At 39.5% G+C, this 17,703-nt stretch overlaps 1 protein-coding gene across 1 annotated transcript in view; it reads right to left on the minus strand.

Annotated features, from left to right (window-relative positions):
- LOC119902615 (xenotropic and polytropic retrovirus receptor 1 homolog) overlaps positions 1 to 13,544 on the minus strand; it is a 48,734-nt gene extending 35,190 nt beyond the window's left edge. The window contains exon 1 of the mRNA XM_038718941.1: positions 13,076 to 13,544. Within this exon, the coding sequence (XP_038574869.1) occupies positions 13,076 to 13,144 (69 nt within the window). The 5' untranslated portion in view covers positions 13,145 to 13,544. The remainder of the gene's footprint in view (positions 1 to 13,075) is intronic.
- Between the last annotated feature and the right edge of the window lie 4,159 nt (positions 13,545 to 17,703).

Here is a 17,703-nt window from a genome sequence, read left to right on the forward strand (position 1 = left end):
GAACAGCTATGACCTGAGATAAAACAGTTTGCCCCTGTAACCTGAGACATTAAGGACTCAGCAGGTAGAGGAGATAGAGTTTTAAATATTGCAAGGAATAAGGTCTGCTGCTGGGAACCCCATTTCTTTCAACTAACATTCCCATCAGCTCCTCTAACCTCAATATATTTTCCTTCACCGCCAAGGAAAACTGCAAAAATACATATGACCGGAGTAGAAACTAAATCCTAAGTCAGCCCCTTTGTTTCTTTCAAACACCATTTTTCCATGAAAGGATCTTTGTTCACCCCGTGTTTCCTCAACACGCTGTGTGGGAAACAGACATCCAGTCAGACAGGGAATAACATAAGACATCAAACTATCAGGAATGATTTTTAAATCAAACTTTTAGTTTGATATAAGTTACATTACTGACAATGTCTTAATAAGTTGTCAGTGTCACTGGCAAATTTACTCAGCTTTAGCAGAGACATTATAAGATAAGACACGACACTTTAAGAATCCTCATTGTTAAGATTGTAAATGACTGTTGTAGCTGCAAACGGCTGATTCGTACTGGAATATCTACAGAGGCTCGTTTTCAGCTGCCGTCAGCCCTGTGCTCCACCAAGGGATGTCACGAGAACAGATGCTTCGGTATCAAGTCGATCCAAAAATTCTGAAAACATGTTGATACTCGTTTTGTTAGGTACCGAAGATCCAACACGCGGAAGATAAGTGCAGCTGCAGCGACAGCTCCGCCTCGACTCGTCGAATAGAAAAGGGTACGGTAACTGGACTGAAAATCAACAAAGATGACGATGCAGTTTGTAGTGCATAGAACCGTCCAATGTGCCCGTTACTGTAGGAGGAGGTAGGGACCGTCTTAAAAGTGCAATATGATAATCAATAACTTTTTTGTTTATTCAATATAAAAATCTCCGACAACTAGGAAAAGACATCAAATAAACTCATCTGTTCTGGACATCCTCTCACAACTTTCACAGCTGTTAGTTGTTTTTGTAATGTTAAATGTTTTTATAAAAAGGGAGTATGTTCACAGGATTTACTGTTCCCTTCTTTTTTCCACCCCATGGTATCGAATTGGTATAGAGGATCAGAGAATTTCACTGGTATTGGTTTTGAAGTTCTTTGTTTCTGGCCGTTTTGAGCCTGTAATGGAACCAAGAACAGCTGAAGCTCCAGATACTCAACTAGTCAAAAGAAGGAGAGATTTATAGCTTCTTTAATCTAGCAAAACACCTTCTATGGGGATCAATACTTCAGATTAACTGCAGTCTCAATGACCTTGAAGATTCAAAGCTAGTTTTGTTGCTCTGCAAGTAATGAAAAATGACGGGATTTATTTGGCTGTGTGGACACGGTCTGTTTTAATGACGACAATTTATGGTGACAGAGTGCTTTGTTTGCCGATCTGATGTGAAGCCATCAGCAGCAGCAAACAAATGCACATAAAGACACATTAGGGTGATAACTGCAACGCGTGCTTTCCCCACACTTCTCCCGAGGCCTACTGAATGTGTATGGTCAGTAGGCCGGCTCAGCGTGTGCTAAGGCGCAAGTTTCCAAAACAAAACACATGCAGCTCAACAGGAAGGATTGCAAGTCTGCTTATCCTCACAGATTACCCTACTTGTGTCATTCTCCACCTCTCTCTCTCTCTCTCTCTCTCTCTCTCTCGCCTTGTAACTGAGTCGAGGGCGTTTTCTCTTCACACACCTCTACCTTGATCCAGGCACATCGCTCGGGGCAGACTGCTGCAGTTGACCACATATCTGTGGGACTGATCATGTCTGAAGTGTTTATGCGAGTTTATATTTCCTCTAACCACACAGCTCTCTCACACTCTTCTGTCTCTTTCACACATTCCTTTCCCTCTCTTTCAGCCCCTCTCTCTTTTCCCAAAGTCCCACCCACGAGGAGGCAGACACTTTCTGTCTTGACACCAAACTGTCAGTAGGACTGTATGAGTCATAACTGGATTATTCTTGTGTTTGTCTCCTGCAGAAACCTCAAATCTCGAGGTTTTTCCTCAGCTTTGTGTTACTGCTGGCTCACACAGCTCATATAGCCTCATTAAGGCAGTGCAAAAAAAAATAAAATAGAAGATTGTATTTAAATGTCAAGCCTACACGGCGTTCCAGCAGGAAGCAAAGTGCCCCCCAAACCCTAATGACTGAGGGTTTTGGAGATTTGTTTGCTGCAGGACAGTGATGTCACACAATGACGCAAACTAAAAGCTAAAGCAGCAGCTTCACTCAGTGTTACCAGAGTCCTTATATAGACAAGTCCCCCCACTGAGCAGCCATCTCGGTACCGCCTCTGGGCAGTTATTTCGGACTAACACGATCAGGCCCCTTTGTAAATGAATGGGGAGAGACATATAACTGCACTTTCACTGGGACATAAAAACGGCATGTGTAGTATCACCAGGAAAATCTGAAAGTTTGATGACTTTGCCTCAAATTAAAGAGGTCATTTTTTGCTTTTTGGCCTTTTCTCTCCCCTTTGTTGTGTCAAATATCATTTTTGTGATGTGAAATTGCACATGTGAGATTGGCAAAAGTAAAAATAACCCAGAGAACCAGTCATGTGATCCGAGTCTGTGCGTGAGCCTGTAATACCAGTCAGGTGGAAGCCAACGCCACTGGTCTTTTGCATCCCTCTGACCTCTTTACCCGTTTCCTCTCTTTCTCACTGTGTCAGTGTTATGAGTTGCTCTTGTTCTCCATGCGTTTCCCTTTGGTCCTAGAAAGAGGTTTCATTAGAGTGTGACTGAGGGATTATGGCAAGAAAGCCTTTAGAAATGTTAGATGCTCTGCGCTTCCCTCTGTTTTTCCCTCTCCGCTGCCTCCTCAGCTTCCTTCTATGGCCATTTTCTCTCTCTTCACGCTCTACACTGACCTTTGTGTCGGCCCACATCTGGCCATCTATATTCCCCTACATGTTCCTCCCTCCTCCTCTCTCTGCTCTCTCTGACCCCCTCTCTTTTCCACTTCTCCGTCTCTACTGTGTTTTATCTCTAGGAAAGCAGAATCAGCAGCTATCTTCCATGACTATATTCTGCTGAAGGCAGCATTACCAAAGGCCAACAAATGGACTAAAACACACAGATAAAGACACGGCAGCTCCCTTTAAAGTCTGCATTTCAACACCGAGTATGTCCTAAGGTTGATAAGGCCTGTCCCGTTCTGAGGGGTCCTCCAAATATGGCCACTGAATGTGGCACTTCCTAATAGGGAAGTCACAATACCAGTTAAATTCCACGATTCTCGATTCCCGAAAACAAAACAATAAATCCCATGTCCTCAAACATAAACTCATTAATTAAAACATTTGAACATTACAAAGAACAACTAACATCGGATTAAGTAATCAGTAAGTAAGTTAGATATCTATCATGTGTTTAAGTGAAATGTCAGAGTTTCTACTGTGAAACAAGGGTTTATAGAAGTGTCTCAAGTTTACTTCTAGGACGAGATATCATTTGAAATGTTGCGATAGTATTACTAAATCAAATACTCGCTGCAATGCAAGAACTTTGTCTCATTACGTGCGTTTCCATCTGTCAGCAAACTAACAGCAGTATGCACTAAGTCAACTAAGACAAAAATCAGGAGCTTATTTGTGTAAGACTATGCCCACCACATAGCTGAGTGACTTTCACATCAGCCCCACACCTTCAATCGGTGAAATGCACCCTCCATCTCCACAGCATGTTACCTGCCAGCCAAGATGTGGGTGGAAATCGGCCTTTCCCACCACTGACCCTGGGGGTGGGGGTGGGACTAACACTCAAACACATTAGGCATTTTAATGCACTATGTTCCCTGATTTGTGTTTCATTAAGTCTGTTAGCGTTTCAGAGACCCTTCTCTAAACGTCTGCTGACTCGGACTGTAAACGCAAGTAAAAACAGAGAACTGTTGATTCGCCCTTATTTTTCTGTCAGCTGTGCTTTAATCACTCCAACTGAAACCAGCTACCATCAGCAAACTAACTTCCCATGAACGGAGGCTGTGGCTTTTGTTAGAGAGTTTCCACCACTGCTGCTGTGCACAGACCTCGACCCGCCACAGTAGGGCTGCACCTAACCTGGCGGCGGCTGTGGCTCGGGAGATAGAGCGAGTTGCCCGTCCAAGATACTGAACCCCAAATTGCCTCTGGCGGCTGTTCCGCCAGTGTATGAATGTGTGTGAATATTACTTTCTGTTTGAGCACTTAGAATGAATGAATGTAGTGTAAAAGCGCTTTGAGTGGTCAAAAAGACTAGAAAGGCGCTATACAAGTAACGATTATTTTTTACTCGAATAATCCAGTCTCAAACTGGGAGGGTTGAGGCAACTTGAAGTTGCACAAATGTGATTCATGTGGTCACCTACACAAACTAAAGTGCTCTGATGCAAGCAAAACTTTGCACTTTCGCTCATCTGTTTGTTAATGATTGCTAAAACTGAAATCCACTTTTTCCATTATTCTAAATATTTCTACTCGATGATTATAATAATTCATATATCCAAAATGAATATTTTAAAACATGTCTCATTTCAATATTGCATGTTATTAATAATAACAGCAGACACTATTTGTCAGATGCTATTTGTCAAATCCAAAAGAACTGCTGTGTTTGAATTTAGTCACGGTATGTTGACCCTTTCCTGAACTGAAGAATCTGTATTTTTAATGAAGCACTTTATTTAAAATGGCTCTGACAACACAAACTCTAATATATCAACGACATAAACACTACGAGAAGGATTCAATTCAAAACTATTGTTAGGTTGTAAGACTTTGGAAAAGGTATCATTCGCAACGGTTTATGGGATTTGTAGTTCCTTCGCTCATTTAAATAACTATATACACAGTCGTGTACATTTTTTCCCACTTTTTTTTGCCCCGATTCAAATGTTTTATGGTCATGATTCATATTAGAGCTTGCTGGACTGGTTCAAGGCCTGAAACTTTTTATATAAAGGATTTCTGGAAAAGTCAATGGATTAAATGAACGGTGAGCTGTTGATCACTGTTGAGCTCTATAGAGGCAGAAATAAGATACATGTGATTAAACTGACCTTAAAACAAGCAATGGTTCCTGCTGTTGTTAAGCAATAATTGCTATGTTAGTAACAATCCCTGTGTGCACAACCACAAAAAAGTATAGTAGGTCAAAGTTGAAAATTTGAGTAACCATTCCCTTTTGTGTCCTCTTCCTACTAAAGCAGGAGAATAAACTGGGGGTTTGTTTAAAAATGATACGACGTCTCGTGTTTCTTTTCCCATCTGTGTTCTTTTTAGCAATACTGCCAAACTTTAAGATCAGGTCAGCCATTTACAAGGAGAGTAACGCACACTTGCTGTTCAATAAACAAAAGTCAGATTTCTTTAAGAAGGTTATTTTGAATCGATTAGTCAACTGAAAGAAGATGAATCTGCTATTCTGATAATATATTTATCAGAGTTTTGGACTGTTGGTCGAACAAAAACAAACAAGAGAAGATGTCACTTTATCACTTTATAGACTAAACAATCAATCAAATAAGCTAGAAAATAACAGGAAGCTTAAATCGACACTGAAAGTAATGGTTAGTTGCGGCCCTTCTGCTTCTCTCAGGACTTGCTGCTCCCACATTGTGTCTTCTTTCATCCAATGTTCTTCATCTTCCTTACTGTGCAAACATTCCCCTAACACACACACACACAAACATCTTTTTTCATGTTTTCCTTTAATATCCCAGAGAGTGAGTGAGTGCTGCAGACATGGAGTCATACATACTCAGATGACCACCGGCCATTTATATTCTTATAGTTCCTGTCTAGCAGTCACGCTGGGAGTTTGTCACGTTAAATAAAGCTGCTTGCAACTCAGATTTTTATTGGGAAATGTAGCCAGTCTGTCAGTCAGTAAACAAAAGTCTGACTTTGTGTGTTTGTGTCCAGACTGAATCATTATATCTCACATGTTTGCAGATAAAACTGCAGGAAAATTGCAACGCCCTCCTGGCAAGTCTTCTAGCTTTGTGCGGTGAAACCCCTACAAATGATTCAGAACGCAGCAGCACAAAAGGTCTCATGTCCCTCCATTACTCAGCGACCTCCACTGGCCAAATTCAAGCCCCTAATGCTGCATACAGAGTGACTACTGGGTCTGCACCCATCTACCTAAACGCTCCTCCAACGAACGCCGCCTGGCTCCGCCATCCCTACGCGCAAAGCAACCTCAGTCCCCGGTCTCATCTGTGACACCTCGACGGTGGAACGAGCTCCCACACGCCATCAGAGCAGGGGCGTCCCTCTCGAACTTCAAGAAGCTCCTGAAAACTCTGCAGAGAACACTTCCTCTTATAACTCCTCACAATTCTCTTGTATTAACTGTACTATTAATTAACGCTTACTTCTTTCCCTTGGTATTTAACACACTGGTGCTGTCCACCCTAATAGCTCTTGCTGGTGACTATTGTCATTTGTAGATCTACTTTATCTATGCTTTTTTGATGCTTCTTGTTTTTTTAAGGGTAAGTCGCTTTGGATGAAGGCGTCTGTCATATGAGTAAATGTAATGTAATGAAAAAAATTTTAAAAAATCACACTGTTATAATGTCAATCCTCTGAGCTAAGACAGGAGCTGTAATAAAACATGGCAGGCTTGAAACAGCCCAGGCCAGCATGAAAACAAAGCAGCTGACAGTCTCTGGTTCAACATGCATCACATCATAAGAGCTCAGGGTACAGCTCTGTTTATCCAACTGTCCTGCTAAGTGTCTGACCCAAACTCAGCCGCCACGGCAAAACATGACATGCATGTAAAAGCCCTGGTCAGCGTGGCTCTGCAAACCTCCCAGGCCCCCGGGTCCCACATCTTCACAGGATTAAAACTAACTGGGCCCGGGGCCAGATTTACAGCTGGGTGGAACAACAAGCTACATCTGGTCTGCGTCCAAACACTGCAAGAGCAAGAAGAAACCAGAGTCCAGAGTTTTCTGAGAGCAACAGAAAAGTGCACAACATCAATGAAACGTATCCCCTCAGTGCTACAAAGATATATCATGCTGGGTATCACCTGCATACACTGATCCGCGATGCGTCTGTCCAGCCAGCATCACATTCTCAGGTTGCATAGAGTAGGGATGGTAATATGAGTTCGAACTGCTGCTGAAATAATCACGTAAATCGATTAGACAACTGACAACAGCAAGTCAATCAACATGGCACATACGAGTGTTGTAAGATAATCTGTGGTATTCCGCAATTTTCTGGGACTTTCTGGTTTTTCTCTCAGACGGTATAGTGTTGTTTTTTTTTTTTTGACTTTATTGCCTAATTCTTATTGGAATATTTCAGGACAGCAACTTCTGCAGTTCAAAACTTGTTAGGAAAACTTGTGTCACTCCAAAAGCTGCCTCACCGTCCTGCACCACGCTCTGTTGTCCCAACAGTGTAACATCACCTACTGTAGGCTGGAATACTACCTCGTCTAACGCCGTTGTGACTGTGTCACAGTATTTTTTCCCCCCGCTTCATTATCTAGAAGTGCTCTACATGTACACACATTCTCAAACAGAGTACATAACATACATGCAGGTTAGTCTCAGGTGCCATCTAATTCCCCAGAGGCTACTTGGATTGGTAATTTCAGAAGATGATTTAGTCGCTGTTTGGATCTCTGGAGCTCAACGTCTGCTCAACAGACTGCATTTCTAACTGCAGGAACAGACATTTGGCTCAGAGCTTAATGTGACTGTGCTGCAAAAGGAACACGGAACTAAAACAACGTGTCAGGAGTGCAGAGCAGATGAACGATTGCTTCTGACTTTGAGCCAGAAAGCAAAGCTCTGCTTCATACTGGACAAACAGACAAATGCATGAATGAACCAATGAATAAATAATCTAAATATATATAGAGGCAATCAATAACTACTTCCAAGTCACTTCATATGCATTTCCAGATCTTCTTACTGCCTCATACTTTTTCAGGTTTCGTTACGGTGGCGAACTCAGCGGCACTGACTGAAAGAATGTGCTGCAGCAATGTGTGACTATGCAGAGCAAAGACGATGACTTAACACTGCAACTACCGTCGCCAACAATGCAGCTGCTGCTCACAGGTACAGAGAGGGGGAGAAACCCTGGTAGCAGACGCATATCAGCTGCATTACAGCACAGATATAATATAGTATAACTACAGCTTATTGTGTCACATTCATATCAACATGGGCTGTGACCAGAAAGACAGTGATCTGCCATCTCTGTGAACTGGAGGAGCAAGTTTAGAGTAAAATGTAAATGCATTCCTGATATATAACACTAATGAAGACATGAAAACACCAGTGCTTCCCATTAATTACAGAAACTACAGCGGCCCGCCGCAGTCTAATTTGTTCCGTCACAGATTCAAAACTTTTTTTTAGTACTTTGGCATCCGACTCGAGACAACTTTTCTTTTGAGGACACAACATAATTTGAGGTAAGTCCGGTGACGTTAAATGGCTAGCTGCACATAAATTTGTAGTGCACACGTATTCGAGCCTTTATGGTAAATAAATACGGAGCAGAGCGAGCTGACAGGCAGAGTTGGAGACTTTATTCTGTCATTTTCTGACTTTACAAAGACAAGTGGCAAGAGGCTATGAAGTCTTAACCGTACGCGATAGGAGCACCGCATATAATATTTATCAAACTGCGTCGGACTTGGTGAACTTAGCGCGAGGATACAGGTGTCAAAATAAGGTGTTAACAACAACGTATATACAGTCTGGAGATAAGATTAATTGGATTATATTCACAGGAAGTATAAAATATGGTGTATGTGTCCATTAAAAGTAAAAAAAAACAACACTAAAATGTTGGAATTGTTTTGATTTTGGGCTGCTGGAAAAATAAATATGTTGACTTCATCACCATTTATATCTGTGCAATGTTTATGATCAAATTGTTTAGTAGAGCACAAAGTTCTTCATAGATCTAGCCTCTTTGCTCTCAAAGTGCACCAGATTGATGCATTTGCAACCTTTAAAAAGGATCCGAGGTCCGCCCACTATAGGCTCACATAATCCTGTGGGAAGACTTCATATTTAAAAGCAGTGCATCGTGCTTGAACAGTCAGAAATATTGACTTCGTGGTTCTACTGCTGGATCTGGTTCTAGGTTGAAAAATCAAAAACCAGCCAGATTCACGGAGGTCCAAGGGTAACAAATGTCTTATCAAATCTTTTGTCTGGAGCTGACACGATTAGTCAGTTGATCAGTCAGTCAATCAATACTTTCTTCAGGGAAAATGCTGAACAGTCGCTTGTTGCATCGTCTCAGTCGATAACATTTACTGCTTTTCTTTGTCTTGTGTGTGTGGTGGAGAATTAAACATCCGTGGGTTTTGTGCGGACAAGATAAGTGATTTGATGACGTCTCTGGGAAACTGTGGCGGGCACTTATCACACTTTTCTTACGTTTCCTAGACTAATCTTTTGATCAGTGCAGCCCTACCTTTGCCTCTCTTTGCTATTTTGTGTATTAGCAAAGCTCAATGGACAAAAGCATTCATGCTTCTCATCTTTAAACGGTGTTGACTGTCGTTTTCACCATTTGAAACGAGCAGATTATGTCAGCTGTAGATTATTAAAAGTTACTTCTGTAAGTGACTTTCCCAAAGACAGAAAAGACACTCTTGGCTGTTGCACGCAAACCAGTTTCTGAACTTGACCAAAGATTGTTTATAAAGAGAAAGAAACATCTGTGGCATTTTGGAAACACTTCAAAATGGCCACAGAAGTGTGTGTGTGTGGTAGTTTATACTCTACCTGCATGGATATGTTCACACATTTGTCGACGAGTACAGTCTGCACAGTCATGAAGTTTTGGGCCTGGACGCTCGCAGCTGTGCAGAACGTATCTGTGTTTAACGTCCCTCTGCGATCACAACGGATCTGTGAGGTTTTGCAGTTCAGCGAGCCCAACAATCACATCAGCCTTTTCTTTATTCATAGCATATAAACAATTCAGTAGTATCAAACTAATTGAGTGATTAGAGCAAGTAGCTTGTGAAAAATAAGTTGTGCAAAGTTAAAAGGTTACACTTGATATTTCAGTACGTTGGATCCATATTTGATCATCTCCTTCAATAAGTTGTATAGATTGAAGACGTCGTGCTGCTGCTCCAAACTGTAGCGTGTTAGTTCAGTTCTTTTTTTACTTTGGCTGGAAGCTGAATTCAGACTGGATAATTTGCTGTCAAACCAACCTCAGTTCATCTTAATTCATGCACGCTGACACCTGTCCTACAGAACTGGTTCTGGTGTGACAGTGAACAACATTACCCCTCTGTGCCAGCTGACTGTGTAACAGAGTTTACCAAAAAAAATAAATAAATAAAACTGTGGATCTGATTAAAAATGTATTACTGACAGTAACATTTTTCCTGCACACAGACCAGTTACAGCTTTGAATGGCACTCAGAAGACATATTAATTATGCCTTTCTCTCAGGATCAGCACCATGTTTCTACAGAATTACTACAGCTGCAACGATTGTCTGCTGTTAAATTAATCGCCTAACTAGTTGATAATCGATTAAGGGACAGGCGTTTTATTAATTTACCGTGCCGGTAAATCTGATGAATAGTACTTTGGTGCTCATTGTTTCTGTAAAATGAACTAAACTTGTGGAGAATCTAATGGTGTGTGGCAAAGTTTGAACATTTACATTCATATGCACGATCTAAGCAGCTTAGCTCAAGCAGGTTACCCGGTGGGCTTTAAGAGGTTTATACATCCAAAGAACTTCTATAAAAACCAGACCAAGCTTCTAATTGGGACTCTGCTTTTAATTTCAGTTTGACGATAATCGCTTTGAGGGCGGCACGGTGGTGCAGTGGTTAGCACTGTCGCCTCACAGCAAGAAGGTCGTGGGGTCAAACCCCGGTTGCCCCGGCCTTGCTGTGTGGAGTTTGTTTGTTGTTTGTCTATATGCGGCCCTGCGATGGACTGGCGACCTGTCCATGGTTTACCCCGCCTTTCGCATGATGTCAGCTGGGATCGGTTGGACGATGGATGGGTGGTATTGTGATTTCAGCTTCTCAAATGTGAATAATTTTTGTTGTCTTTGCTCCTCTTTGACAGTAAACTGAATATATTTGGATTGTGGACAAAAGAAGGCCTTTGAGGACGTCACCTTGGGCTTTAGAGAAACACTGATCAACATTTTACAAATGTTACTGTGTGGCACCGTCATATTTAACAGCTGAGGTCCATTTCTCCCATTATTGGTCCTCCCTTGAAGGTTAAAACCAGCCATAACTTCACTCTTCCAGTCAGAATAAAACAACTGACATTGAATGATTGTCTCCTAACAACTAACAATCCTGTAAATTTAATCTTTGTTCGCATTTTCTAAAAGTTCAACTGCTCCTTTTAAACTCTCCTTATTGAATCATGTTGTTTGAAAGCTTGTTTTCTAGAGCACAACGTAAGCTAGTCCATATCTCAGATATCTATAAAGGAGATGTGTTCATGTGACAAACAGTCATTTTTATGCTAAGTGTGTTGTTATTGTGTTAACTAATCTTTAACAGCAGTTTTCTCAAAATGACATGTTTCCTGTACGCCAAGTCATTTTCCTTCAAGGCCGTTGGAGAGTCATAATTTTACACGCCGTTTCTCAGGTCTTATGGCAGGATGATTACAGAGTTGTTTTTTTTATAAATATCTTTTATCATTCTCATTTTACTTGGTATTTAATCTGTAAATTAAACATGTGGGGGGGAAAAGGGTCTGTCACTCATGTAATAAATAAAAAATATTTTGATAAACCTCTCTTTAAATGTCTGGCCATTTGGTATATTATCACGATAACATCCAAAAAAATCCATATGACTTTTACCCCATGTGCTGGGAAAGGGATTTGTGTGATTTGCAACTCAGCAGAAATGCCTCATTTCCATATTAACAACGTAAAGAATTGTAATTCAAAACAAGCTTCTATAAATGTATGTTTCAAACTTGTAAAGTTCTACTACGATATGAGTAAAGTTAGGGAAAAGGCCTATTTGACTGTGGTGTCCAGAACCGATACTTCAGTACCGAGAACCGATACTTTAGCACCCAGAACCGATACCCCAAATTCTGAAAACATGTCGGTTCTCATTTTGTGCTTGAAGACCCAACACGTGGAAGATAAAAACAAGTGCAGCTGCAGCGACAGCTCTGCATCCACTCCTCAAATAGAAAAGAGTATAGAAACAGGAGTGAAGTTAGTTTTATTTCTCACAGGTGGAGAGCTAATTTAGGCGTTTCATAGTTTATGATTACCTGAAAACCACCAAAGAAGGTGAACTGAATGTCTGTCCAACTCGCCTGTTACTTAAGCGAGTTAGGGACCATCTTAAAAAGTGCAATAAGATCCATTTTAATAATTTGCAAATATGTGCACTAGGTTGTAATTTCAGTAGCTTGTTCATTTATGTATATATTGACATCAAAGCACCTCCTGGACATCATCTCACAACCTTCACAGCTGTTTTTATTATAATGTTTGTTTTTGTTTTTATTACTGCAGTATCGAGAATCGTGTAATTTTACTCTTATCGGTATCGACTATTATTAAATTTCTGGTATCGTCACCTCCCCAGTTGTCTCACTTTAAGGCAGCATAAAGATTAAGAGTTGAACTGCAAAGTTTTAACATCATTAATGGATGATTAAGGTCCCAGATTTCACCTCCACCGTCCAACCCTGATGTTAAACACACCAGCTGAGCCGGGTCAGCATTTTTCGGGTGTGGGGAACAGAGAGGGTGGTTAACAACAAGCGAAAAGATTAACTCAATAATAAATGATGAATCAGCCGAAAGCAGGTCGATGTGACCCGAGGTGGAAACCCGCAGAGCTAACACAACAAACCCGGCTAGCTTGTGTAGTTTGCTAGCTAACGCTGGTGGGCTGCGGTTTCCTCTTTCTTCCTGTCGTACAACGACACGAGAAAACATCTCCAACCGTGTCCAAATGTCCAAAAACAAGAAATGCCCGGTAAGAAAACGAGCCAGAGAAGCTAACGCTGGCTCCAGCAGGTTTAGCACGAAGCTAACTTACCTCATATTGGATGTACTGTTTCCTCCACTCCGGGGTGATGTGAGCCGAGAGATGCTCTGTGAATTTCATTTTGGCAGCTTTTTCTCCCCTCTCCTCTTCTCTCCCCTCTCCCCCCTGAAACCACCGAGTCGAGCAGGGGTGATGTGCGTCGTCGTGCTGGTTCACAAATGTTCACACTCAAATTCTCAGAAGATTAAAAAGATCGGGCTGCTCGCAGAGAGAGAGAGAGAGAAAGAGAAAGAGATGCCCTTTTTTTTGTCTTAACCTAGCTAGCTAGCTACCGGCGACACCTTCCTGCCGTTTTTAAGACTCACTCGACGACACGAAATTGCTGCTGGAGTCGCATGTTTGCTTTTAAATAAAAAGCCTACATGTGTTTTTTTGATCTGTCGCAGAAAGATAGCTGGTTAGTTTCTGGTAAACAGGCTTAAACGCTGTTTCTCTCCTCTCACTCCACCTCCTGCCTCCCGCTGCCTTCGCGTGCAGTCGGAAATGTCAACACTCAAATCTTGAGAGCGATTGAACATGTTGGGTTTTTTTTTTTTCGTCGTCGTAGGTTACATTTAAAAAAATAAATAAAAAAGGCCAATTTTGGCTTTTTGAAAGCAATTGCTAAAAGTTTTCTGACAATTATCTTGCGACAAAAATGAGAAACGTTTACTTGCACAATGTAAAAAAACATGAAATGCAATGTAAATATAGAAGAAACTGATCTGCCTTGTCCAAAAAACAACAACACTAGCTGCTGATTACAGCATTATATTCTATAATATTTTCATGTTTGTAACCGGCCACATGAATTTCATCTGGTGTCCGGGCTCAGACCTGGCACGTTGCACATATTTGTTGTTGATTGTTGATCTTTGTTGTTGTATATTTTTATGTTGTCAGTTTATATATTTATATGTACACAATAGTCTCTTCCGTTGCGTTACTTCTGCACAGCACAGACCCAGAATAATGCACATGTATATATCTGCAACGTTGTTCTTCCATTCCATATTTATATATTTCTACATTTATTTATGTTGACTGTTTGTTTGTCTATGTGTAGCACCTCATCACCACAGCAAGCTCCTCCTATGTGTAAAACACTACTCGGCAATAAAGCTCCTTCTGATTCATATAAATAAAGAATAATAATCTTTATTTGTAGAGCACTTTTCAAAAACAAATTACAAAGTGCTTTAACAAGTGTAAAGACAATAATACCCAAAAGGCAATAATACAAATACAAAACAAGATGCAAGCATGAAAACATTGAAAAGACTAAAATACACGTTTAAGATAAATATAAAATAAGTAAAATAGAATAAAATAAAAGGGATAAAATAAAGTCAAATAAGATCGGGAAAGGCTCTCCTATAAAAGTATGTTTTAAGAAGGAACTTAAAGGAGTTCACTGACTCAGCCGACCTGATTTCCTCGGGCAGGCTGTTCTGCAACAGTATAATAAAGACGTTTCCACCTTCTATAGAATGCAGGAAATTAATAGTTTAATGCTCAAAATCTTCTGGGGGAGGACCCCCAACCCTCCAGTTGAATACCCTATTTCATCAGTGAATATTTCTTCTTAATAGAATTGGAGTTGTCTTGTTCTCGTGACTCCAATATTGTGCACGTCTCATGGACAAAGTGTTTTGTCTCACCCCTAATCTGAGTCCCCACCACTTTTCAACACAAATAAAAAACGTTTTGAAAAAGGTTTATTTTCACAATAAAAAAACATACAATGCAATGTAAATGTAGAATAAACAAACAAAAAAACAAGCTACTAATTAGGCCTGCTGAGTGCTTTATATTTTTAGATTTTGAATTGTCACCTGGTCCTTGAATTTTGTCTTTCCCTTTCTAAAAATGAAGACATTTTCAGCTTAAATCTTGTGCAGAAAATGTCTCTATAATGCAGGAAATTAAGTGTTTAATACTCAAAATCCCCCATACCCCCACGCATATGAATATTTCTTCAAAATAGTGTTAAAATATCTTTTTGACTTGTGTTCATTACCCCAATATTGTGTTAGGCCCATCTGGTCAGTGTATCGTCACACCCCTAATCCCTTGGTTTTTGTTGTTGGTGGTGGGTGGTCAGAAAAAAACGCCATTTTTTTTGTGGTTTGTTTGTTTGTTTGTTTTAACTTAAGGCGAGACACCACAGTCCAAAATTATGATTTTGCTTCAATCTGTCAATTTTCTGAGAATTTTTATTACCATACTTTCATAAAATGTACAAAACAATCTTGAATTAATCCTCCTGATATGATACCTGGAGTTTCTTTATTTTATTTTAATTTTGTTTACAGAATTCCCTGTGAGAAACATGTCACACAGATTATTTTTATACGTTTTGCTGTAATATGCAATGGAATCAGTACTTTTACTCAAGTACAGGATTTGTGTACTTTGCTGATCAAATAAATACCAATAAGAAATATTGTAAGGTTTCTACTTGTATCTCAGAGGGAAATATTGTACTTTTGACTTCACTACATTTATCTGACAGCTTTAGTTCCTTTACAAACTAAGATTTTTAAACAGAAAACACATGAAGAGTTATGAAAATATGATGTATTGTTATAAATTTAACTACCCAACAATTTATACAAGTGCAGCTGAGACAATTAGTTGATTCATGCTGATAGTACTTTTTATTGATAATAGTACTTTTTACTCTTAATACTTTAGTTGGTATTTTTAAATAGCAGATACTTTTGTACTTTGTAGAATTAAATTGAAGACCTCTATTTTTTAGTGGAGTTATATTTAGCGAGGGAATCTGTACTTTTACTTATACAGGATTTGTCTACTTTGTCCACCGCTGACCAAATAAATACCAAATAAATATTGTACGGTAAAGAGGATCAGGTTTGACTGTTGTGAGAGATGAGAATTTAAAAAAAGAAAAACAATGGAAGGTGCAGTAAAAATATGGTGTAAAATACTACAAAACCACTAAAATTATGGGTGAACAAATAGGTGTACTGGGTAAATAAACCTGTTTGTATCACATGTCCTTCGTCGGGGACACCAGCTCTCATTTCATGCTAATTAATACATTAAAAGCCACCAATTTGGTATTGATAGAAACTCAGTCGCTATCCATTTCTATTACATTTTTCTCATTTAAAACAACAAAGAACATATTTCATCGTGTAAAATCCATATTAAATTTTTGGAAACCTTTTTTTTTTAACTAAAAAATATTGGATGGTTGAAGATCTGAAGCTAAGGATGAGTCAGTGCACGTACAATGTAATGAACACTTGGAAACATGTTGCACCTACAAATATGTTGTCTGCCTAACTCGGTGCTCTGTTCCTTAAAGATATGGAAAATGAGTGGAAGCAAGTCCCATTTACTTCAATGCCCTGTTTATATTTCCCTATGTTTTGTGTTTCACCTAAAGCACTTAGAATTGCCTTGTTGTAGAAATAAACTCCATCATCAGGTCGTGTTTTCCCAGATTCACTATGCTTTGCTGGATTGTGTTTGTGCTTTGGCAAAGCTCATCTGGCCTTAAACAGTAAATACTTTTCTTCCACTTCAGGATCTCTTGCAAAGATTCTTTATTCTTCTTTTATATTTACCTATGTAACATATCTGCACAACACAAATCCAGAGTAATGCACATGTAAATAACTGCTACCATGTTTTTTTTCCTTTCACCCATATTTCTATATTCTTTGTTTATTTATTTTTCATCAATCTTATATACATATATTTTACATTTACTCATTTAGCTGACGCTTTTATCCGAAGCTATACAAGTGTCTTGCTCAGTGTGGACGGGTCACAATGGGGGATTGAACCCGGGTTTCTCACACCAAAGGCATAGTCTTATCCACTGCTCCATCACCACCCCTCCGCATATATTTTTATAAATACAAATCACATGTGTAAATAACTGTTTTTCATTTACACATAGTTCTATAATTCTTTCATAACTTATTTCTGTTTATTCCAAATTTACAATTGTTTTAAATTTATTTATGTCAACGGTATGTTCATGTCTAAGTCTATCACCTAATCACCATAGCAAACATAGCAAACTCATAGTATGTGTAAAATACTACTTGGCAAAAATGCTCTTTCTAATTCTGATTCTAACCTTCTTGTCTTTCATTACATCTTTATCTTCATCTTACTTTTTCCCTCTGTCTTGCGTTTCAGTGAACAAATCCTTGCCTTTACTATAAATATCGGTGACACATGAATGCCACATCTGTGACGTCACCAGCAACACTTGAAAGAAGATGACGTAGATGAAGATTGTTGAATCTATACCTATTGATTTGTTGCACCCTCCTGCCAAGCTAGATTTGAAAATATTAAATGGAATATGAAATATTGTGTAACCAACAAAACTAGAGAAGTTTCATTTAAAATTATAAATTTGATTTATCCTGTGAACCAGCCTGTGATCTCAACGTTCACGAATGATGTTGTGGAAAAGTGTGTGTTTTGCAGGTGTGAGGGTGAAACCATTTGTAATTTAGTTTATGATTTTACTTGCACAAAATTACTGGTTCGACTATTAATTTACAGAAAGGCGACATATTATTTAAGACAAGATTGATATTGATTGTAAAAAACTGCATATTTTGAACTCTTTATTTAAAACGGACAGT

This window comes from Micropterus salmoides, unplaced genomic scaffold (assembly GCF_014851395.1).
Source record: "Micropterus salmoides isolate LMB-PRFRI ecotype aquatic unplaced genomic scaffold, ASM1485139v1 Ms_hic_scaffold_14, whole genome shotgun sequence".
NCBI lineage: Eukaryota > Metazoa > Chordata > Actinopteri > Centrarchiformes > Centrarchidae > Micropterus > Micropterus salmoides.